Source organism: Asterias amurensis, chromosome 8, assembly GCF_032118995.1.
Source record: "Asterias amurensis chromosome 8, ASM3211899v1".
In the NCBI taxonomy this organism is placed as follows: domain Eukaryota; kingdom Metazoa; phylum Echinodermata; class Asteroidea; order Forcipulatida; family Asteriidae; genus Asterias; species Asterias amurensis.
Window position 1 is genome coordinate 306,243 of NC_092655.1, and position 25,003 is coordinate 331,245.

The following is a 25,003-nucleotide window of genomic DNA, read 5'->3' on the forward strand; positions in this document are numbered from 1 at the left end:
ACCTACATTTTATAACATCCATAAAAATTCCACCGCCAAAAATGATAATGGTTATGTAATAAGATTATAAGCCATCCAGCCTGCTGGCAAGCCGTCCTTAAGGTTGTTTTTCTACGTACTGGGCCGAACACAGCAGAATAGACAAAATTAATACAAAACACAGTTTTATGGCGTAGGCCTTATAATGCCTCGTACATCATTACCAAACACAGCGATACGACAACACATTAACTATCATGATATTTTATTAGAAATAAATATATTTGTTTACTTTATTTAAATTAAACTTGAGTAACGCTGTGTAGAATGGACGTGATCAAAAAATAAGTAAGTGTTCAATTTCTTACAGTTCAAGATCTGCTTGCAAGAGTGTGGTCCGTGTGTAGAGCACACATTGAGAGTGACGCCAGCTTTGGGTAAAGTGGATAAACCGATTTTATGATAATCTCATTTTGGGGGGTAATATCCCAGGTTCAAAATCAGTTCAAAAATGAAGTCTATACTGATGTCACTTTCATGCAACTTTTGTCTCGGGTCTTATAGTTGACGTCATTATGTTACATGCTACGGCCATTTGCAGCCAAGCAAGGGGCATACACACCTAAGCCTAATTTCATAGAGCTGCTTAGTGGTAATCACATTATTGTGCTTACTGTAGCAAACAAAATTGCTAAGGTGTAATTGTATTTCACATGTCAGCAAGAAAATGCTGCCATCTTGCGCGCTCACAATTGATTTGTATTGTTTCCTCATTAATTTTTTGTGCAGATAAGCACCGGAAGGTTTGTATGATGCCTTTCGAAAGAAGGGACATGGGAAATTTTGCGAACTTTTTCTCCATCACCCCCCCCCCCCCCCCACAGTAGCAGTAAAAAGAAATTAAAAATCGAGGAAATGGGCAGATTAGTCGTTCAAACATAGACAAACGTCAAACAAACCTTGAATGATATAAATAGGCCCTAGAAATTGTACTATCCGAAAGTCTTAGTGACCTTGTTAAGGTTTAAGTTCTGTCTGTTGAGTGGAAACAGTGAGATTGTTAGAGTTAGACTGTGACCTCGGTAAAGTTTATCTTTGTACATGTAGATGAGTACAATAAAACCAGTTACATTTTCGATTAAAAAGTTTGTTGCGTTTTTAAGATGTCTACGAAAATCCAGCTGTTTTATGCCACGAAGGGAAAATAGCCCCTATTGGGAATTTGGACTTGAATGACGAATTTAATACAAAATTTGAATACAAACTGTGGCCACCTCAAACTGTGGCCGCCACAGTGGCCGCCTCAAACTGTGTCCGCCCCAAACTGTGGCCGCCACCACAGCTGTACCCTATCCCATCACTGTCATCGTCAACCGCCATGAATCTCGCCTTGTACTCCGGTGACAGCTCGGTCAACTTCTGTAATGTTCCTGAACGTCGGGAACTCAACTGAGTTCAACTGAAGAACACGTTGTATAAGCTTATATAACTGGATATAACCGTTAACCGCCAAGAAGAGGGAAACCAGCGAACATGACTGGTAACCTTTAGTACTAATCAGATAAAATTGCTTAAATAATACTTAGTGATAATGGCAACTCGTTGAAATTTGGCCCTTAGTTTACATGAAATGTTTAATTTCCATTACTTGTAGACGGTTAAGTTTATACAAATGTTTATACATTTACTTGTTGCTCTGCCCGCTAACGGTCGCAGCCACAACAGCTGCGCCGATCCCACTGCCATCGTCAACCGCCAGAAATCTCGCCTTGTACTCCGGCGACAGCTCCTCCAATTTCTTGACCATCGTGTTCCGGAATGTCGGGAACTCGTTATACAAACTGCCGTCCACGCCGATACCGCAAACGGGACTCTTCTTGACGCGGATCAGCAGGGCAGCAATGGCTGCGGCAACCAAAATGGCGCCGCGTTCGGTAAGTTTGCAGCAGATTTTGTAAACGAGTTTGCAGTCAACTGTAGACGGATTGTCAACGCCCATGGATTTTAGAATACGCTGAGATTGAGAATGCTGAACACCAGAATCCCTGCACAAACAAAACAAAGACAACATTTCAAGGCACCATTTTGTTTTACCTAAAAGAGACCTAAGATGGGGGATTATGCAACCTCGTTCTCATGGGTTTACAAATAGATTTTGCCATACACATCCACCAGATAAAACAAAGCATCCAACCCCTTGCTGTGGAGCAGGCTCCTCCTGTACAAGCAAGAAACGTACTTCGATGGTCCCAACGCCTTGTCCAAAAGGCGCTGCGGTGGGATAGGCTGACCTATGCACAATATCAGATCATTTCCGAAAAACATCGGTTTCGAAAAGGCCCATAGGCTACCTACCCTTCCACGATTTCCGAGACGAATAACGTTGTAAATACCCATTGTTGTTGCAATGTGTCGGGTACCTCGCCTTCAAATAAAACCCCTTGTTGAGCTAGTTTAATTAGAATGAGACGTGCAACTTCTCCCATGTACTTGCCGGAAAACATCTTCTCGTATCTAACAGAAAAGATAATTTAATACATTACGATTGTCCCACCACATCTGTTCATTCATTTGCAAAGCATTGTCTTGTTGTAATCGAAAAGTACATTGTTAACATAAGCATAAGAACTGCTCACCCAACCGAATGACCTATGGCATAGAAACAAAGGCATAAGTGGCACAATTATTTCACCTTTGTTAAGAGAAACCCTATAAAAAATAAGATGTTATCAAACAAGCAATCTGAATTCTCAAATAACAAATCTGCACAGCAAAGCTATAAGTATAGGTATATCGCAAACTAATACATTGATACCTCACCATGTAATGCCTCAAATCATATACAAACAAATTGTTATATTTTATTTCCTCTACTTTGCTTCGTCAAAGGCCTACTTTTTACCTTAAGACAATTACAGTATATATATGCTACATTTAAAATATCGGTCATATATAGCATTGTGGCATTGTAAAAAGTAGGCTAAAATCGGCTTCATTATGACCGTTAAGTTGTTAATTCTGAAATAAACTCCCAATATAAAAAGAGTTCGTCGAGTCACATTGATGCATATATAATAGTACATAGAGACACTAACATTTGGTTTCTCTTATTTAAAGTCCGGCTGTCCAGGTCGAAATCAAACTCTGCCCTCATGAAGTCGAGGGAGCCATCGTCACCAAAGGCACCACACTCGGTATCAATGACGACTTGTTGTGGTTCGTCATTGTCCCCTGTCCACCTTGTCACTTCACTCAATGGCGCGACGTATGCTGCATTGCAACCGGTTCCTGCGATGAAAAAGAAGTTCTGTTCAGTTTTGATGTTACACTCATGTTAAAGATTATGTCTTTACATTTAAAAAAAAATAAGAAGAGCAACTTTATTAGCAAAAATTTGTAAAACAGCGCGGTGACACTGCATGACAAAGAATTATAGCATACAGTTTGTTTGTGACAACAGACTATTCCAAAGTTTTGCGCGCTCTTTTCATAAAACTATTACGACAAAGAGCAAGCCCATGGGAACTTTTAGGCAAATGTTGTTGCTTAGCAGAGTCTTCCTCGTTCAGAATGACTCTGTTAGTGCTAGGTTCGAAACGCTATGCCATTAACCATTAAAATGTAGACAATTTTGTCATTCTGGCTGCCAAGCAGTTTTAGTAACAGCTATTTCTACTTTCTCAAAATGTTGCTTAAAACAGGAGACGCCGGATACACGACAAAAATAATGATGTGGGCTGATGTCGAGGTTGGGAGCTAGCCTGGGCTGATGTCCGAGGTTGGGCTCAAGGTCTGTGATACTCACCTACAATAAGGCCAATCTTACAGTCATTGTCATAGTAAGCCCCAGCCATAAGGACTCCAACTGTATCATTTAACAGAGCAACGGTGCGAAGCTTCAGCCTCTGTTTTCAAGATCGGACAAAATGAGCTGGCTTTATTTTAAAGTAACTTCTTAACGGTTAGTAGTAACAACAAAGACAAAAGAATGTCTCACATAATGGCAACTAAAGTTTGACAAAGTAAGAAAAGGAAAACAAAGAGATCATTTTGCGACAAAACTACGACCTGCATGAAAATAATGACAAATGGACTTGGGCAAGAAAGAATGTACAGATCGGGTAAACTGTATATTTTCATAAAGTCATCTTCGTGTTTAAACAAAGACGACGATGAAGATGATTTAGTGATTAAAGCAAAAACAAAAGAACGTAAATATTTGAACCTTTTTAACTATTGCCTTCTGTAGCAGTGCAACTACGTCTTTCCCAACGACGCCATCTACGGCAAAATCCTTGGTCCAGATCAGCAAATCGGCTTTATAAAAAGAAGAACAAATAGGTAAAAACCGGACTTGTTGTGTTAGTCGATTGGAGTAAAATATATTTCAATTAAAATGATTTTACTTTTCTCATGCCTTTGTTGTTGTATTAGTTCGATTGTTTTAATCCATACAGTAGATATACAATGAAACTAAGCTGTGAACACACATTAAACTGAGGAGCGGGCGGGGGGGGGGGGCTGGTATATTTTACCATAAACACTCTACATTGAAGTGAAATTGTTCTAAAAATGCATGACGACATAAGACGCTGCTGTTCTTTATTGCTATCAATCTTAAGAGTGATAACCAAGTGTATTCAACCCATGTAAATATAGGTCCCAATCAGAGTGCTGGAATATTTGCCGAGGTAATAGTCAACCAAACAATTTTTACTTTTACCGAAATACGCACAATGTGCTACCGCTCACCACTGTTTCTCCAAAATGTTTTAAGACAGCCAACAAAATTAGTTCGTGCATGTTTGGTGGAATGATGTCCCCAAAACCAATGATGCCACTTTGTAACTCACCTGAATCCAATCGGCGTTGCTCCATGGGAAAAGAAAACGTAAAACCCAGTGGGAAGGTCACAGAGTCGCATTTTGCAAAGTGCGTCTTAATAAAGAGATCCAGCTTGTCTGCAATGTAGTCGAAAAACTGTCCAGGGTGACCAAAATAAAATCAAAGATTGTTTGAGTTACTTCAATGAATGGGTGGACAAAACAGTAGTCAGTCCAAAGCCAACATGGCTCACCAGGCTGGTGTGGTTTCATTGGCATTAATCGAATGGTAATATTTATATTTCATTTGGATAGGGTGACAGTCCATTGCAGAAGCTCTCCCAGGTAGGCAACCCCATTAAATTGTGTACTTCTGGTGGAGAGAGCTATGGGTGAAGCAATCGTTACAGCTTGTTAGGTGCCAAATGTAGTGTGCGTACTGCCAACGGAAGAGAAATAAGTGCCGAAAAATGGCACAGAAACGTATGCCGAAAAATGGCGCAGAAGAGCAGAATTCTGCTCTTTACAGATAATATTTGAAAACATTTACTTAAAGTAGAAAGAATGGTTAACTTTTCAATGAGCTAAACGATAGACATATTATAAATTAAATCAGGTGATTTTACGCAATCTGGTCTGTAGGTTTTACACAGGTCAGCCCGAACATCTGACGTCACACTTTGACCGTTACCGGGCCTCATGCTAACCTGATCTGAAGTGCCAGTTCTGACGTCATGCGGTAGGTGATACTTCTCAACTGCAGCAACCTCTATACCCTCACTGGTGAATTTGGTCAGCAAGACACGGAAATTAGTTCCTCCCATGTCCAGGGCTAAATAGTTTCCCCTCTCTGTAAAAAATTACGAATATTTAATTATGTAAACAAGATGTATTGAATAAGTGTAAAAATGAAGCAGTCAGGTTGGCACAGAGGATTAAGTCCCTGCTGCCTTTCATATCTATGGGCCACGGTTCGATTTCTACCAGAGACTTGCATGTGGATTTGGGTTTTCAGTTCCTGCCTGGGCACGAGGTTGCCTGTTGCTGATTGTCTGTATTACTGACCTGTGCCGTTGGGCATTAACCGCACATGAGAGATGAGCATCTTGACCGCTGCGTCTTCGTGTGTCTCTGGCTGTAGTCCTAAATCAAAAGACCGCTGGCAAACTGCTATGAGCTCATGCTGAACTTCGTCTGTTAGATGTAATGCATCCAGAATGGCGGATACTTCCTGTGCAACAAAATTACACAGGTTTTTTCTGTATTCAAGCAATCTTTTATCATCGGCTCCGAAGTTAGTGGATTTTGTTTTAATAGCTTTTTGGTTTTGCTTACTTTTGATAAAAAAGTAAAAAGTAACATTCATTTTCTAACAAAAACATTCATTTGTGGATTTCTTTTTACATCCTTTTGATCACTACAAGACTAATGAAATTGCTATAAACGGATTTATTACTGCGCCAGCGATTGGAAGTGATATATTTTCTGGGGTAAAAGAGAAATGGAACTCGAATTGTAAATTAAAATAATTGGATTTACCTTTGGAACATGTTCACCATTTTGTTTCATCTGTGAGCCAGACATTGTCAAGAGACGCCTCGTAGTTTATATCGACAGTTAGACAAAGGAGATGGTAATAGTAACAGTCCAAACAACACTGTTTATGGAGGAGAACGAAAAAGTATTACGGGAAAGCTCCGCTTTTCAAAGTGGTTTTTGATTGATACAGCCCGAGGTAAATGACACAAGTAATTCAATTCAAACATACCCACTGATGAAAATCATGTAGGTTTTTTGGTCAAACTTAATGGAGCTTTCTCGTAATGCATACAGATTTTAAATCTTGAAACATATAATTTCAAAGCAACATTGGTAGTTAATTATGCACAATGATTCTCTCTATCCGGCAAATGTATTAAAAATAAGCAATTAAAAAAATATTATATTTTAAAACAGTAAATGCACGATCGATCTGATCTAATGGGATCATAAGTGCCAAATTATTCAACACCAATTCAATACCAAATTAATACAAATGGTATTTAACAACTTCGGTCATGCACCCCCGTTCATGACGTCACAACGTTGCAAAGTGAACGGCATCCATTATTTTGAGGGCACACAACTAAAAATAAAATACATTTAGATGATACAATTGTGATTTTTTTTTAAATACTCTTATACAATTTGACTTGACTTATTTGTGTGAAGAATCGAAGATCGCTACCGTCAAGGGAAAAAAAAGTAGGCCTACATGTTCATCTGGAGTCGTGAACTTCTATAAAACTGCGAATTCGTATCAGGACATAGTGACGACCTTGTGTCTTATACTATGATTTGTTTAGTGACTAAGCAATTAATTTGTGCATGTTTTGATCTCGTTGGTGGGGGGGGGGGGGTCCGCCCTGTCCCTCCCCGGTTATAAATTTGTATTTGTATATGGATCAGTCCACTTCATTTATACTACGAGATAAACATTGTTTATCAGCAGACTTTAATCCTGTTACTAATCATAGCATAACTATTAAAGGGACACGTTGCCTTGGATCATGGTTCGGTCCTTGAACAGCGTTTGTAACCGTTGGTTATAAAATACATATGATTATTAGAAATATATTTTAAAAGTAGATTACAATGATCCACACACATTTGCCTCGAAATTGCGTGGCTTTCCATTTACTTTGCAAACTAACACGGTCAAATTAATTCCCAAACATGGCAAACTGTCACGAAATTACAATTATACAGCCAGAGTTCGGCCCCATCAAAAACAAAATTGCTTTATGTAGGTCAAAGTACACGGAAGCCTATAGCATTGCAATGACACAGTAGGCCTACGGGTGAAACAGGACACGTGCAACATATTCAATAAACGAGGGGCGTGGTCGTTGAAAGGAATGTATTAATTTAATTGACCACAACACACCTTTGGAACGTCCTAATGTTTATTCACTGGAATCTAGAGGGATGCCAGGAGGAAGGGAACATGACACACCAGGTTGCCTATGCTTTTATTTTATATTCTAGTTGCTTTTGCTACCAAATCATGAACAGTTATTTGCTAAACAATAGAGCATGCTTACTCTGTAAACTTCTTGCAATGTAACTCACCTATCAGAAGTGTTGCAAATAATATTGAGGCCGATAGGTTTTGTTGACTTCCTATGAGGTCCAATGCCACACTGTGGAATATGTACACACTGCAGGTTTTACAATCCGTCTCCGTCCACGTTTAGTCCAGATATGTCCCCAACTTGTTGTCATTGAAGATAAATAATGTTGTTATCAGCTGTCCTGTCGTCACGCGTCATTGCACTCTTACACGCCGATTGGAATGGTAGTGCAAAGGCTATCCTATGTATAGGTTAAATTATGCAAATTTCATAGCGCTAGCAATTAAGTTATGCAAGCGTTTAAGCCTAGGCGCAAAAAGTGGTGATGCCACTTACATAAGGAAATTTCCCATAATAACAACACAACCAAGAAATTAAGTAAGTTTGGGAACAGATTAACATTATGCATCAGTTGTCTTTTTCTGGGGACCTTCTTTATTTAGCTTTATTGGGAATTCATCTGCTCTTATTTCCTTCCTCCATGCTCAAACCAACCATAGAGCAACACCAACCAACTTCTGCCCTAATCTCTAATCTCCGTCGGCGGCGGCGGTATTTATATCTAGAATAAAATAAAAACGCAAAAGTCGCCAAGAGAGGGCGCCCTTTTCAAAAATACACAGCAGATGATCTTTTACTTCGATCGCGATCGAGCTCAAGCAAGTAAACATAACAAAAATCGTCCATGGTGGTGTATTCCCCTTTTGAACTGACATAGTTACAAATAGTATTATGATTAATAAAGATGAAACAAACATTAGAATGGATCCAGACTCGCCACTTAATCGGGTAAGATCGAGTAAAGCCTATGTTTTGATTATGAATATGGATGAGCTACTGCCCATAATGATTGATTGTATTTAATTTGTTTCAAAAGTTTATATAATTTATCAAATTCTACTTCTATCTAGTACCAGCTAGAAACTACTGCCCCGTGAGAGCCTTAACTTAACATGACGTTATATAGTTTCTCGTGTTTCTAGGTAGAAGTAAATTTAATCCACCAGCCTATCTTCAAAATTCAATCCACTCCATCCATGGTCTCGTCACTGTATTTGTTAAAGGAACACGTTGCCTTGGATCGGTGGAGTTGGTCTTTGAAAAGCGTTCTGTAACCGTTTGTTATAAAATGCATATGGATAGAAAGATGTTGTAAAAGTAGAATACAATGATCTACACAAATATGCCTCCAAATTGCGTGGTTTTCTTTTTATCTCGTCGACTAACACGGTCGGCCATTTATGGGAGTCAAATTTTTGACTCCCATAAATGGCCGACCGTGTTAGTTCGCGACGTAAAAGGAAAACTGTGCAATTTTGAGTGATACTTGTGTGGATCATTATATTCAACTTTTAAAACATCTTTCTAACTATATGCATTTCATAACAAACGGTTTCAAACGCTTTTTATAGACCAACTCGTCCGATCCAAGGCAACGTGTTCCTTTAAGTAAGGTAAGGCTAGATTTGTTTAAATACATGCGATGCGAGGGTGTGGATATACACTACAGTGCAGGTGGGTGAACAGTCAACATAGAGTGCGGCTCAGACTGACCTACATGTAGTGGAGCTGGACTGACTGTACACCCTTCTTAAAACTAACAAGAGTTGTGCAGATGATAGGTAGTCCGGGATAATGTTCCATATATATGCTATTGGGAAAGAATGACTGTTGTTGGTAGACCACTGTCCTGGTGAAAGGTATCATTTATTTGTAAGAATGACCCCTCCGCAAAACAGTTGGTGTCAGCAGTTTGTGTGGGACATCAACCAGGTTGTTCACAACCCTGTACATAGAGTATATCAACACTGGAAGTATTTCAGTGAATAATGGGTTCTGAAAGTCGTGGGTTATTGTCCATATGAAATGGCAGTATTTATGGTGTACATATTTCTCAGTTGATTTACACTGATAATTGCTTTTTGCTTTGTCTAACCCAACAGGCACACCAGATGGAGAGACAAGCTGAGAGGATGTTACTATCAGGACGTTATGATCAAGCTGTGATATGCTACAACCAAGCTGCAGGTATGCATAAACCATGGCTGGTCGAGCTGTACAAAGCATTCTTCACTTTTCTTAGAGCTGGCGCAGGAATTTTGCATAGCCCTGTTTGCGGAGAATTCTGTGGCTTGGAGTGACCGGCCCTGAAATTACAATAAGGCCATTGCTTCTGTTGCCCCGGTCCTGGCCGTTGTGCCCCTTCAAAAGTTTCACAGACTTTTAATTGAAAATGGCCTAGTTCCCTTCTTCAAGATGAATTGTCAGGCCATGGAAGGAAACTCTAGTACCTGTAATGACTTTATGTTCTGATCGTTTAGTTGCATTCAGTCGGGTGGTTTTGAAATAATTGTAGCTCATAATCAAGTTTGTGTATGACGTCATATGTCTTTGTTTTTATTTTAGAAAACCTGTCGGAGGCAATGAACCATACCCAAGACCCATCCGCCATTTTATCTCTTCAACTTCAACTCGCTAATCTACTGAAGCAGCCTCAGATTGTTAGGAAGCGACAGCAATGGGGAAACAGAAAACAAGACATGATCACCACAGTCTGGAACGGGCAGTTCCTGACTGACACTGAAGAAACCCATAGCTTGGAACCAGACCTAGCTTGTGAAGCTTCACAAGTACATGTAGAAGAGGAAGATACCAGGCTAAGAATGGATAGCCTGGAGTCCAGGTTCAGCTCGGACGAGACAGACTCTCTCCTCACTTTAGTTCGCCAACATTTTATTGTCAAAGATGAACAGCCAGGCTACAGAGTATCCCAACTCCTGACAGCTATGAAGACATTAAGCCTGGGTCAAAGGCATCCCGATAACAACGAGCCATCAGACAATGGTCCCTCAGCCCTGAGCGCGAATCCAGTTGGGCGTAAAGTACCCAAACCCGAACGGACAGTCTTTGAGGAGCTCCTGACCCAGAATGAAGAGCTTCGGAACCACTTAGTCAAACTTTTCCAGGTGTTAGACAGCTGCGAGAATGAAAACCAGAAACTGAAGGCCACAGTCACGGACCTGACGCGTGAGCTGGAGGAGTGTAGAGCTCAGAGGGTCGTCAGAGATGGGGAACATTACAGAGCCACCCTGGATACCCCTTTCTCTTTGATGGAAGGCTTCATTGGGACCCCTCCCAGTGAATCTCTACCTCCACTGTCACCTCTACTTATCCCTGATTTTGAAGACATGAATTGAAATTTTATTGTGATTATTGCTATTAAAGGCAGTGGACACTATTGGTTATTACTCAAAATAATTGTTGGCATAAAACCTTACTTGGTAACAAGTAATGGGAAGAGGTTGATAGTATAAAATATTGTGAGAAACGGCTCCCTCTGAAGTGACACAGTTTTTCGAGAAAGAAGTAATTTTCCACGAACTTGATTTCAAGACCTCAGATTTAAAATACATGTATGAGGTCTCGAAATCAAGCATCTGAAAGCACACAACTTCGTGTGACAAGGGTGATTTTTCTTTCATATCTCGCAACTTCGATGACCGATTGAGCTCAAATTTTCACAGGATTGTTATTTTATGCATATGTTGAGATACATCAAGTGAGAAGACTGGTCTTTGACAATTACCAATAGTGTCCAGTGTCTTTAAAGGCAGTGGACACTATTGGTAATTGTCAAAGTTGGTGTATCTCAACATATGCATAAAATAACAAACCTGTGAAAATTTGAGCTCAATCGGTCATCAAACTTGCGAGATAATAATGAAAGAAAAAAACATCCTTGTCACGCGAAGTTGTGTGCGTTTAGATGGTTGATTTCAAGACCTCAAGTTCTAAATCTGAGGTCTCGAAATCAAATTCATGGAAAATTACTTATTTCTCGAAAACTTAGTCACTTCAGAGGGAGCCGTTTCTCACAATGTCTTATACCACCAACCTCTCCCCATTACTCGTCACCAAGAAAGGTTTTATGCTAATAATTATTTTGAGTAGGCAGCTCTATGTAAAAATTAAATAAAAAAATTACAGTTGTGTCAGTTTTAAAAATCTATGTTAAAAGTCTGCACATGGTTTGTGATAATATGTTGTCATGAATGCAGCAAAATAACATTCTTTGTTTCAAAGGACAGGAAAAGTTCTTGATGGCAATTAAAAACAGTCAACAGGTTTGAGTTTTACATGTACCTGTGTGTATAAATTGTTATTTATCATCTTAATGCTTCATGTTACATGCACCAAGCCATTCTTTTTCCAGCGATACAAAGACCAAAAGGTCAAGAGTGATATAGGCTGTTGATTGATGTTGGGTGGCAATTCAAATTAACTTACATTTTGATTTGACTCTTGCTTTAAGATAAAATACAATCTGAGACCATCTTAATTCATTTGTACATTACCTCGCCTATTTCAACAACCTCATTTATTCCAAAATTAAATACGTAGCAATTTTACAATTATTCCTCCTGATTTGGTGTTTTTTCTCTTGTACTCCTCCGAGAGCCTTAGGTATTTTATTTCTAGGCGAATAGCTCCATGACATAAGACTTGGGTTTTGAAAACCATGTTTACCTAACATTAACTGGCTGATAAAGACAGGCTGTTTAAGACTGGTTGGCAATGTTTGGCCCCCATAGCCATTATATGCTTGTTGGCGCTTTAGTTAATGCATCACACAATCAATACATACCGGTACTTAAAGTTCTAAGTAAGTAAGGTTTGTGATTACATCATATACATATCTCCCTACATAGGCTCACACACAGCAGAGTCAGCATTTTTCCAGTAGACAGTCGGAGCATACTGATTGAAATGCTGAGCAGAACAAACCGGCTCTTCTCAGAGCCATCAAAAAGATTTTGCATGGTGTCATCACAAACCTTACTTACTAAGTATTTTTCCCATATCCTTAAAACGTTTCTTTACTTTAAGTACCCACTAGCGCACACAACCTGTGAGCGTCTCAAGAAATGAAGCCCCAAAACGTGCTGGCAATTGAAAAAAAGAAATGTTTAACAGATTTTCTTACATTATTACGCTTTTTAACAAATTTGTTGAGTTCAGATATGTCGAAACAGGCCATAAACTTCACTTTTGAAGGAGCACAGCATTTTTACTCTAGTAAGGGACACTTCTATGCGGAAAATGTTAGTTTGTATTGGAACCTTGCAGAGGGCACCACAGCAGAATCACCGGGCACCGCAATAATTGCTGTGGGTGCTGTGGGTTTAGTTCATGCCTGCTAAAGATTTGAAGTGGCTGAAACCCTATTGGGAATTCAATCTGTATGCTGAGCTTTGCTTAAATTTTATGTGTAAGGAAATAACTTATGTACAAAATACAATGTTACAAAATTCACTTCATAAATAATACACTTACTATAATTATTTGATTTGTCCTACCATGACCAAGTATTTACAAGAAATTTGCAAAGTTACTAACGCAGTGTAAGGTCAAATTGCTGGAAAGGAGACTGCTAGGTTCGGTATTTGGCATCAGTCATGAGCCTCAGTGTGCGGCGTCAGATGTTCGGACTAAAGCCTCTATCACTCGTTTTGAAAGTGTTACACTGCACAACTTATACCTAAACAAACTCGAGTCCTCCCTTCAACTGTAACATTGCTGAGATTTTATATACAGTTACTCTTAAACCATCCTCAGGTTAGCTTGCAGTTAGCTTGAACCGTCGGCATTGAGCAGAAAAATTATGCTCAATTAATTTTAACCGAGAAAAATCGAGTGCAAGTCCTTAAACAAGGATCACCTTGACAAAATCATGACTGACTCTGATCGTCATAGTTTCAAATCCTACGACTCTGATCGTCTTAAAGGCAGTGGACACTATTGGTAATTACTCAAAATAATTATTAGCATAAAACCTTTCTTGGTGATGAGTAATGGGGAGAGGTTGATGGTATAAAACATTGTGAGAACCAGCTCCCTCTGAAGTGCCATAGTTTTCGAGAAAGAAGTAATTTTCCACGAATTTGATTTCGAGACCTCAGATTTAGAACTTGAGGTCTCGAAATCAACCATCTTAACGCAAACAACTTTGTGTGACAAGGATGTTTTCTTCTTTCATTATTATCTCGCAACTTTGATGACCGATTGAGCTAAAGTTTTCACAGGTTAGTTATTTTATGCATATATTGAGATACACCAACTGTGAAGGCTAGTCTTTGACAATTACCAATAGTGTCCACTGCCTTTAACATCATAGTTAATCTGAGGTCGTTAACATACGACGACTTGTCCTGAACGATGTTAACCTCAGGCGCAGCATCATCCTGAAAAGTCAGTCACCAACTGTTCTGTGTTGCAAGGTTGTCCTGAGGATGGCTTTATTCTTTGCTTGTGAAAACCCCCAAATACCTCCCCTATTTACATTTAATTTATAAAAACCCATTTCCCACATGATGTAGAGGTAGTGATTGTGTGCTTGGAAACTGGTGTTAATTAAGACAAGGGTGTGGCCTAGACCCCACCCGCTTGCCACACCCTTTTTACATTTGGCTGTTAATAAAAAGCAATGTGTAACTTAACATACATCAACACAAGATAAATGAGTTGGTTTTGAACTATTTACAGACATGTCTTCATTTTCTGAAATCAGACTTTTGAGAAGATGAGAAGAAAAACATTTTGTTAAACTTGATTTTAAACTAAATAAATGATATGTCACCACAATAAGGAAACCAGCCCAATTGCCATTCCACATGTATGATTTGTGACTGGTATCCTGCTCATTTATGCTAAGCCGAAAATTGATAAACAAGATTTTGTTACTTAACAAGCTCTGCGAATTTGGGCCCAGATATAAGCCTGTTTTTGTTATTCATTATTCATAACATGACCACAGGAACCAGAAATCCACTTTTTTTAATGACTTTTTTCTAAACTTGACATTGTTGAGATAGATCACAATCATGAATATCATTGATGAGCCAAAGACAGGCCTCAAAAGTAACAGGGCTCTTTTCTTGGTGCTTGTTTCAACTCATTTTGATTCTGGTATTGTAAAATAAATTAAGGTCCAGTAAAGATTTTGAGCTACAAGCCCTGCTGTCTTGAGTAATTTTTCCCCTAAATTCAAGCTACGGAAAGATGTCTTTAGGTTTAGGATAATGAGCTCTCCGATCTGCAGATGAGTGAAGTTCGCTGCCACTGAAGTCTTAAGATGTCCAGTCAGTAGCGTTGTCATCTTTGATGGCATTACATTCTAGAGATAGAGTTGCTTTGATTCTGCTGGTGTTGACTCAATGGGACAGTATGGACACTTTATCCTGAAGAAAACAAAAGACAGGTTCTCTTTATCAAAAACGTATTCGGCCCGCAGTGGTTTACACTGTACACTTTACCGATTCGTGACATTATCCTGAAATTTAATCTGAATTACCATGTCTATGCAGACGACACTCAGCTTTACATAATGTTTAAATCTTCTCAAGAAAACGCCAATGCATCTATTGCAAGACTTGAGAAATGTATCCAAGAGATTCGACATTGCACACAACAAAACTTCCTGAAGTTAAATGATGATAAGACAGAGTTCCTTCTATTTTGGTCACGTCAACAGTTGACATGGGTTTCAGTGCCAAACATTTCCATCGGTGATGCTCGGATAGCTCCCTCGCTGAAAGCTCGCAACTTAGGGGTTATTTTTGGTTCATTGATGACACTTCAACCACACATCAACAACATTGTTTGTCTGTCTTCATACTACATCAGGAATATTGGTAAGATTTGCAAGTACTTGGACAAAAGTGCCACTGAAAAGCTCATTCAATTCATGCATTTGTTACTTTTTGCCTTGACAACGACAATGCTCTTCTCTACAGTCTTTCTAACAACCAGATTTCCCGTCTTCAACGCCTCCAAAATACCGCTGCCCGCATTGCGACACTGTCATAGAAATCCTGTTCTATCACCCCCATTCTGAAACAACTACACTGGCTCCCTATCTCTCAACGAATCATCTTCAAGATAATGCTCATTGTCCACAAAGCTCTTAATGGCAAGGCTCCCCAAGTCTAGACACTCGTGGGGTGACAGGTCTTTTTCTTCAGCTGCGCCACGCATCTGGAACTTTCTACCACTTAATCTTAGATCTTGTCTTTGTACCACAACATTCAAATCTCTTCTCAAAACTTATCTTATGACACAGGTTTTAAAGGACTAGTTTTGTTTGCTTTTGGTTTTACTGCGCCTTGAACACCCAGCAGGGTGGATACGTGCGCATTACAAGTCTTACTATTTATTTATTTTATTTTATTATTTTAAATCCAACATGAATCATGGATGAATCTTAAACGGAAGGTATCTGTTTAGTAATCACTCCCATAATTAATGGCAATGAAAACGTACTTGGTTAAAAGTACAGCAGCTGTCAATAGTTAAAGCATTTCGAGAATCAGTTCACTTTGAAGTAAATTGGTATGAAAAAAAATATCAATTTTTATTCCCAACCTTTCTCCAAAATTTTCTCCAAAACCAATCCTGTGCTATTCCATGGTACATCATCATGGCTGTGTTATGGTATTTTATCATGGTTATACCATGGTTGAAATCATGATCCGTATATAATATCCCCTGTCTGCCGCTTCCCAGGTTGTATCGTTACCTGGGTGTGATCCCTGGCTACACGGCAGTTTGTGGTTGAATGGCTTCTGACAGGCACCCCCCGAACAAAGATATTGACTAAATAGGGAGACCGCCAACATAGGGCTAGATAGCTCAGTTGGTAGAGCGCCGGCACGTTAAACCGGAGGTCGTTGGTTCAAATCCCACTCTAGTCAATTTTTCTTTGTTCAACCCAAAATCATTTATAAAATGTACCCAGTCAGTTTCCTTTGTGGTTTATTATTTGATATATACTATTACACCACTACTTCAGAAATTGCACTGGCTGCCCATCGCAAACAGAATTGACTTCAAACAACTTTGTCTACATGTCTTCAAATTCCTTGCACACCAGTCACCATCATACATATCATACATGCTACAACCGTATGTCCCACCGTGTTCCCTACACTCTTCTTCAAAGAACCTCTTGGCCGTACATCGCATCGTCTCCAGAGCTGGTTTGCGTGCATTTTCTGCTAGCGCTCCAAATCTGTGGAACTCATTACCATCACATCTTCGCCATGCAACTTCATTTCAACAATCCAAGAAACTACTTAAGACTCATTTATACAGAAATATTGACTCTCTTACTTCACTTTACATTGGAACATCTTGAGTTTGGACTTCTTTGTTGCATCTTCTGTAGGTGCTTTGTAAACCTTGGAAAAAAGGGGCCTCATATAAATGCTGATATGTATGTATTAATACCATGGTACCATTGAAACTAGAAAGAGCAACTTACTTGTTTCCGTTGGTGAGTTTATTGAGTGAGTCTCTGGAGATGGCATGCCCACAAGCAAGTTTGACTGGAGGGTTGGTATCAGACGTCTGTTGCCGTAGGATCGGACACGCAAAGATGGAATGATATCGATGTGCTTCCCCTAGATCAACCTCAATCTGGGAGAAATCAAATCAAGATATGATTAGTATCAATTAATTAAATATTGACCGAATAGCAACTAGCATCAATGCTACAAATAAAAGCTAAGTACCCGGATTTCAGACAAAAGTGTCAAATTTCACTTCTGTGTGTACATGTTGAAGTTGGTTTACTCCCTTGTTTTGACTATATTACAACTTTTCAGCGCGTTCATGCGGTGATCACGAAAGTGGTGGATTGTTTGTATGACAGCCAGTAAGTTTGCAAAATTTACACATTACTTCGTAGTGAAATAATTCTCAAAGTTCTTAACTATCAAGTCAAATTTTATTAATAAAATAAGAACTATTTGAAACCAGGGTTGAGATGAATCTCAAAATCCCTTAAAAATGGCTATGGGGCATGGGTCCTCCTTACTTTAGACCCAAAGACTCCCAGATGTTTTTGGGAGGTTGACAGACTCTGTGCATCACCAGAAAAACACAACTACGGGTTTAGACACAATTAGTAGGATTTGAAACTTTGCATGGTGGAAATACGATATGGAAAGGTTTGCGGTAGCACCATGGTGTAAATCTCTTTTGAGTTGGGGTGGTTCTGAAAAGAACCGTTGGTTTCAACTCAACGTTTCGATCAGTATGCTCTGATCGTCTTGTGAATTGTTCCTTTCTCTCTTTAGAGACAGCTTTACCACTTTCAAGAAAATTTCAAGGTTTTAATAAAGTCCTGAAATCACAAAAATCTTGGGAAATCAAAGGCCTGTGTAATAAACGCTCACACAAAAAAAACATTCGGAAATATCTTTTTTGGTAAAGAGTTGATTGATCACTGACTTCAATGGTTGCCCTCCTAACTTGGCTCCTAGCTACTAACCGGTAATTCATCCTTAGCACTCCAGACCACCTGACATTGCCGTTGCTGCATGACCTGTCTTATGTTGAGAAGGGCAGGAAGAGCTACACAACCTGCTGATATGCTGTAAAGAATCAACAAAACAAAATAAATGTCAGGCTTGCACTCATCCAAACTGCCCCAAATCCCCCCAAAATCTTTAGTTTGGCTGATGTTGAAGGACGTAAGCCATTTTGGGATATGGTCGACACTATACCATGACGCTATGGGTGTGTTCAATTAGCTTCCCTGGGTCGACCTAGCGGTTCTCACTCGGACGAGCCCCTGACAAGAGCTAATCAAACGATCACACTCACCCTCTCGTGTTGACGTCACGCACCTCCGGTCACCCCCAAGTGACCCGTTCCACAAGCAGGGCACTTGGGGCTGACACGGGTGAGCCCCTGGAATGATGTCAAAGCTATTCAAACGCACCGTGGGCAGACCGGGGTTGACCCAGGGAAGCTTATCGAACACACCCAATGTCTGTCACTTTTCTCAAACCAAATAGCGCACTCCTATAAAGTCAAACATATCTCAAAGGCTAATGGTCATGTACGGCCGCACCAATCACTCTTTACCCTGGGGCTACACATATCAATCTTATCACACATTCATGAAGAATAATGGAGGGTTCAGGAAGGTCTCTAACCAAAGACTAGGGACTAAGGGTTTTAATTGATACAAACTTATTAATGTTTCTCTACAAGGGCCTCCTTTCCTTAACAAATTACTGGGTTCTTTTTATGTGCAACACAGAACATAAAAGGCCAATGGTTTTACGTCAGATCTAGACTTGACTCAAGTCCCAATCATGTAAGAGTCCTTTTTATTTTCAGACGCAATCGTTGAACATAAACAAACTTTTGCGCGGCTGGCTTCCCCCAACCAGTTTCGTGCTGCAGAATAGGTACTATCTCGGCTTTTTTTTACAATTTCATCCTTTTTTTCATGGCAAAACAGCACATCTCTCTGAACAGCATATCTATGTACAAAATGTCAATGTTTGAGTTAGGCTGTTTTGCCTTTGAACAGCCATGCAACAGCATAGAGACAAGCATGAGCCCAGCTTTACCTGACAGTTAGAGGGCTTTCTACAGACAACCCCAGCAGGGAGCAGGCATCTTGGGTGAAGACATCAGAGATGTCATCCCATTGAATGGGATCTAGGAGATGAGAGTAAGGCGTATGCTCAAGGCCTTGCCGAATGTACAGGAGACTTCCCATCAAAACCTGAAATTCTGAAATGTTATCAAGAAAGGAAATAAACCATGGGATATTATGATCTCCTTTAAAGGCAAACGTTTGATTAGTGGAACCGTTTGATTCGTTTAATCCCATGTGAATGTAGATATAAAGAGAAGGGGTTCGCTCCGATCGGCAGCAAATTGCGCCACAGCACCTTGCAAAACATTACATGATGTTATCAGAATTAGGTCTCATATTTCAAACGTAGTCCCAAATCTTGCAGGAAATACTGTATGTTACAGCGCCAGGAGCGTCACTGAGTGACGGACATGTGCGCTATATAAGAAGTCACAATTATTATTATATACAAAACAACTAACCTTTGAAAATTTCATTTCAAAAGGTAGTAACATCTTTGATATACATGTATTGCTGACAATCTGGAGTGGTTATGTCCACACGAGAAGAACAATCAGTATGTGCAAAAAAACAATCTGAGAAACACTTCTCAGATGGAACCCCTTTCTCTTATAAACACATTCCTTATAAAGACATAGTTTCTCAAAATGTTATAAAGAAACAAAAGCTGTGGTGCTTCTTAGCAAGTAAGTTATTTTGGTCATTTATTTTTTGAGTAATTACCAAACAAGAATTTTACAGACAGCAGAACTTGAGGTTTGAACACGATTCAGAAGTGTCTCAAACCTCAATGGTAAGACAGAAAGTGGGAAAAAGAATAAAGTCAAACTCTTGGTTGATTTGAAAGTAGCATATTTCTTTGAATTTTAGTCTGGTACTGAATTTACCTTTAGTGTGACCCTGCGCAAACAGGGAGAAGTTCCTAGCGAATGCCAGGGCTTCTTGTTGCTTGACTCCGCCCTGGCAGACCAGCTCAATGAAACGTAACCGATGAAGCTTAAATTCTAATGAACTGTTCATGGCTTGTAACTGTTCCCGATGTCTTGACGCCCAACTGCAAACGCCATAAAAGGAAAGTATTTTGTTAAAAGGACATTGGTAGTAAATATGAATATTTTCAAGTCTTGCAGGTATTAAAGTGTTTGCAAAAAGCTGGAAGTGGGGTGTCCGAATTTGCTGTATATTTCACCCTCTTGCTACCAATCATTGAAGTAAACAACCACTGGTAACTGACCACTCAAGCATAAAGCAAACATTTTACCCAACAGAAAGCTTTTCTCCAAAGACCAATTCTACAAACTATATATCACCTTAATCTTAAATAATCTGGGTCGTCCCAGTGTTGTTCCTGGTTTGCTTGGCAGCATAAAGCGCCACAGCACCTTGTAAACCATTACATGATGCTATGAAAAGGAGACGGTCTCATACTTCAAAAAAACATAGCTCCATATACCTTGCAGGAAACAAAAACTGCGCACTTTAGTTCGCCAATCGGAAGGTGATAAAGAGCTATCCCAGTAATGTTATTATTATCACTGATCCTTTGCATTATTTTTGCAAAAGGTTTTGATCCTTTTGGAAATCTTGGAGGAAAAGGAGAACAATGAATGTGCTGGAGCCAGTCAGTGAAATTTAAGCACAACATATTATGGAATGACGCACATATATTAACAGTCCTGCAAATAACCCTCATTACCCACAGCAAGTGCAGCGTTGCCCAGTGCTTCTGCAAAGTTTTAAAACAAATTGACATTTTCCACATAGAAAGTGCCCCTTACTAGAACAAAATGTCTGTTCCATGCAAGAATATAATTTAGGCGTGACGTAAAAAGGAATTGAAATGTACATAAATGGTTGTAGACAACTTACATTAATGCTGGCTGGAGGTCTTTCTGTTTAAGGGCTTCTAGAATTTGATTGATCTCCAGGAAGGGTTCTTTTGCCGAATCTAACATATCTAAACCAGCCTCCTGAAAACAAACACAAAAAGAATCATCTCTGAGTCTCTGAATCTTGAGATTAAATAGAACAACAATCTCCCATTGGTTTACCATGGAAGGTAAGTGGAGAAAATAGCATAACAATCTCATGTCTTTTTGTATACTACATGTATTATAGTTTCTTTAGGTGAGATAACCTATCATTACAAGTCTCCCAACGGCCACTTCAAGGTGAGTGCTACTCTTAAATGATTCAGGCTATCGACCCAAACCACCAGGGACAAGTTGCCAGACACCTGCCAGAAGCTGAAGCAGAGTTACCCCCTTCACAGTCTACAAGGATGTAGGCATGGATATCATCCACTAGGAGCCTGGCTGGTAGAGCAGAATTCATGCACTTCCCAACTTTTTACGAAGCAATTATGGTTCAGTGCCTTGCTCAAGGGCACAAGTGTCATGACCGGGTATCAAACCCACACTCTGCTGCTGAAAACACCAGAGCTAGGGTCCAGTGAACTAGACCACTCAGCCACAAAACACCACAATTAACTGGAGGGTGTCTCAGCCACAGCTTAAGTCAAAGCCATGATTTCAAAAATGAACATGGGTCTTAGATCTTATCCTACAGCCCTGTAGGGTTTGTTTTTGAAAGGACACCCTATGATGTAATTGTAAATTTCTACTTAAGCATTTCAAGGGCACCAAGGCAATGACCAAAGGGCACCTAGGCAATGACCAAAGGGCACCTAGGCAATGACCAAAGGGCACCTAGGCAATGACCAAAGGGCACCTAGGCAATGACCAAAAGGCACCTAGGCAATGACCAAAGGGCACCTAGGCAATGACCAAAGGGCACCTAGGCAATGACCAAAGGGCACCTAGGCAATGACCAAAGGGCACCTAGGCAATGACCAAAGGGCACCTAGGCAATGACCAAAGGGCACTAAGGCAATGACCAAAGGGCATGGAGGCAATCGCCTTAGGTGCCTCCATGAAGTATCAGGCATGTCACCGGCATGATGTAAGTATGCAGAGTGGCATCCCAGCAATAGTGGAAAATAAAGGTTGGTTGTTCAGACTCGTCTCCATTATCTACTAACCTCTGTGAGATTCTCTGCGATGTCTAACATCCCTTGACGTAAGAAATGTTCACATATGACTTCATTGAGAAGGTGCATTCTCTCTGGGGACTCAAACGTCTGCTCTGCATTCAACTGGATCAGATCACTTACAAAATTCTAAATAATAAAATCAAGAATAAGTTTTAAGTACAGATAATTCTATAACATCCATAACATCACATTATGAGACTAATTAAGACCTCACTCCATGGTAGTTAAGTTAATAACGATACAAACTTATAACCTAAAGCACATGTAGCTGATTTTCTACCTTCTGCCCAGGTATTAGTGAAAAAGCAGGAAAGTTCTTTTCAGAACTGAGAAGACTCCAGAAAAATCCTGGGCCAGGTATGGCAACACCAGATTAGATAATGTCTGATCTGGGTCAGGTCTTGCCAGGTCTGGCCTACATCAATTGATTTGACAAAGCATATGTAAACAAAGACATCATTAGTATAAATACATTGTAAGTAAAGGGGTGATTACTACACTGATGCACTCACCTTATCAATGGCTTTGCCTACTTTGGAGACGCTGCTGTGGATGTCTTTGTGTTCATTGCTCACTCTGGTCAAGATGTCTTTCGTTCTGTTTTGAGCTGAGTTAAGGATCAGCTGATGTACTCTGTTGAGTTCACTGTGTTGTTCGGCTGAAAAAGATATAACACTACAGCATTACACTAAAATCTAAGATTTAAATAATGATGTTAGAAACAGTCAAACTAAAAGCCGACAACAAGCCGACAACAAGTCCAGAGTGCCGCCAACACGCCGCCAACAAGTTTTAAATACCTCCAAAATGGCCAATAAACCATAGATATATTAGAACTATATGTGTTCTGTAATATAAACATAAATTTAACGGAAAAACTTCACGAAAAGTGTGTATTTTTTTACCAGAAAAAACTTCACTTGCACGGAAAGCGGTCGGACGCCATCTTTGCTTAAAAACCGTGTTTGGACCAGACCATTATGGTACGGGTAGATTTAGCACTTGTCAACAACAGAGGGCGGGTTTCATGTGAAGACCTTCACTGCAGTGTGCACAGTGCATGACGCCCCCACTCTATTGCTAAATCTGACTTACCCGCATCATAATGGACTTGTCCAAACACGATTTTGAGCCGAGAAGGCGTCTGACCGTTTTCCATGAAAGTTAAGGGTTTATTTCTGCTTAAAAATTCACACTTTTCGTGAAGTTTTTCCATTAAATTTATGTTTATATTACAGAACACATATAGTTCTAATATATTTATGGTTTATTGGCCTTTTTTGAGGTATTTAAAACTTGTTGGCGGCGTGTTGGCAGCGCTCTGGACTTGTTGTCGGCGTTGTCGGCTTTTAGTAGGACCCGCCAGGACAGGATACCTTCCCTTCCCCTTACTTAAATGGGGAATAATGGAATATTCATCCAACTCTGACTGCCAAATTTTCACCCTTTGTTCCCTAAAAGCAATAGGCCCTATCTCATTTAAGTGAATTTTTTTTAAATGAGTGAAAATGTGGCAGTCGGACATGTCAATTTCCCAAAGTATTTTTATGTCCAATATCGGGTCCTACTACTTGCCGTCAACTCGCCATCAACTCACTTGTGCCGTCAACTCGCTGTCAACACCTCCAATATACATTTAAAATCCACAAAAGAAGCATAGAACTGTAAAGTATCAGCTCAAAGAGCATTCGTGTAAGTTTTAGGTTATATTTCGGAATAAAAATTGAGTTTTTTTCTCGTGAAAAAAAAATTCTGGAAGCCGAAAAACTGTAGACCGCCATCTTGCTTTTTCACAATGATTAGTCTTGGCCAAAGAAAGATGTCAATAATGTAAATGATTGGTACTTTTTTTTATCAACACAAAGTCGTTTTTGTGAATGAATTTGTACCGAAAACCATGAGAAATATGTAGTTTAGCCCAGACTTAACACTTCCGTGCCCCCTTTTTATAGATTTTTCGTGTAAATTGAATGAGTTGACGGCGCGAAAATGAGTTGATGGCGAGTTGACGGCAAGTCGGCGAGTTGACGGCAAGTAATAGGACCACCAATATCATTTTATCACGTTACTGATGCAGCTGCATTGTTAAATGAAAATTCTAACACAACTTCGCAAATCCTTTGGGAATAAACCTTACCACTTGACAACTCATGCCTGATGTTGTTCAAACTGTCGATTAGTTCATCCAGTGTACGCTGTGAGTGAGCCTTGATTCCATCGAATTTTCCGAGTACTTTATCCACTTCTTTTTGGACGCTTAGACAGGCGTCCATGTTGATGTTTTCCTCTTTTGTTCACAAAAATAAATAACAGAGCTTCCGGTCATCGTCAGAGAATTTTTCTTTCAATTATGTGTTATAGCGCCCTCTCTTGACCATAATTAGTTCACGAGGCTAAAGTTGAGTCTTAACAACTTGAACAACCAAAATACTGTAGTATTTTCAAGCTTTTCTTTTGAAAAGTGGAAATGAATTGCAAATTTTTTTTTTGTGGTAAATCGAGACTACAAAAAGGCTTCACTTTTTTACTTTCAATATATATATATATTTTTTTAAAGCATGCAGACATTGTTGCCAATTGT

At 39.6% G+C, this 25,003-nt stretch overlaps 3 protein-coding genes across 3 annotated transcripts; 1 reads left to right on the plus strand and 2 right to left on the minus strand.

Moving 5' to 3' along the window:
• Positions 1-1,383: 1,383 nt before the first annotated feature.
• On the minus strand, positions 1,384-8,075 carry LOC139940306 (hexokinase-4-like). The gene is made up of 10 exons (XM_071936503.1): positions 7,914-8,075; positions 6,342-6,459; positions 5,868-6,033; positions 5,510-5,652; positions 4,833-4,959; positions 4,205-4,296; positions 3,785-3,884; positions 3,075-3,267; positions 2,335-2,493; positions 1,384-2,024 (listed from the first exon to the last, which is right to left on the minus strand). Exons 2-10 carry the CDS (start codon positions 6,384-6,386, stop codon positions 1,664-1,666), a joined length of 1,386 nt encoding a protein of 461 aa, XP_071792604.1. The 5' UTR covers positions 6,387-6,459; positions 7,914-8,075; the 3' UTR covers positions 1,384-1,663.
• Positions 8,076-8,522: 447 nt separating this feature from the next.
• On the plus strand, positions 8,523-12,553 carry LOC139940308 (nuclear receptor-binding factor 2-like). The gene is made up of 3 exons (XM_071936505.1): positions 8,523-8,704; positions 9,859-9,943; positions 10,322-12,553. Exons 1-3 carry the CDS (start codon positions 8,648-8,650, stop codon positions 11,110-11,112), a joined length of 933 nt encoding a protein of 310 aa, XP_071792606.1. The 5' UTR covers positions 8,523-8,647; the 3' UTR covers positions 11,113-12,553.
• On the minus strand, positions 11,838-24,738 carry LOC139940307 (E3 ubiquitin-protein ligase RMND5A-like). The gene is made up of 9 exons (XM_071936504.1): positions 24,560-24,738; positions 22,935-23,080; positions 22,411-22,548; positions 21,240-21,340; positions 20,258-20,424; positions 19,339-19,504; positions 18,246-18,348; positions 17,235-17,389; positions 11,838-15,153 (listed from the first exon to the last, which is right to left on the minus strand). The coding sequence occupies exons 1-9, from the start codon at positions 24,693-24,695 to the stop codon at positions 15,090-15,092; spliced, it is 1,176 nt and encodes a 391-aa protein (XP_071792605.1). The 5' UTR covers positions 24,696-24,738; the 3' UTR covers positions 11,838-15,089.
• Positions 24,739-25,003: the final 265 nt, after the last annotated feature.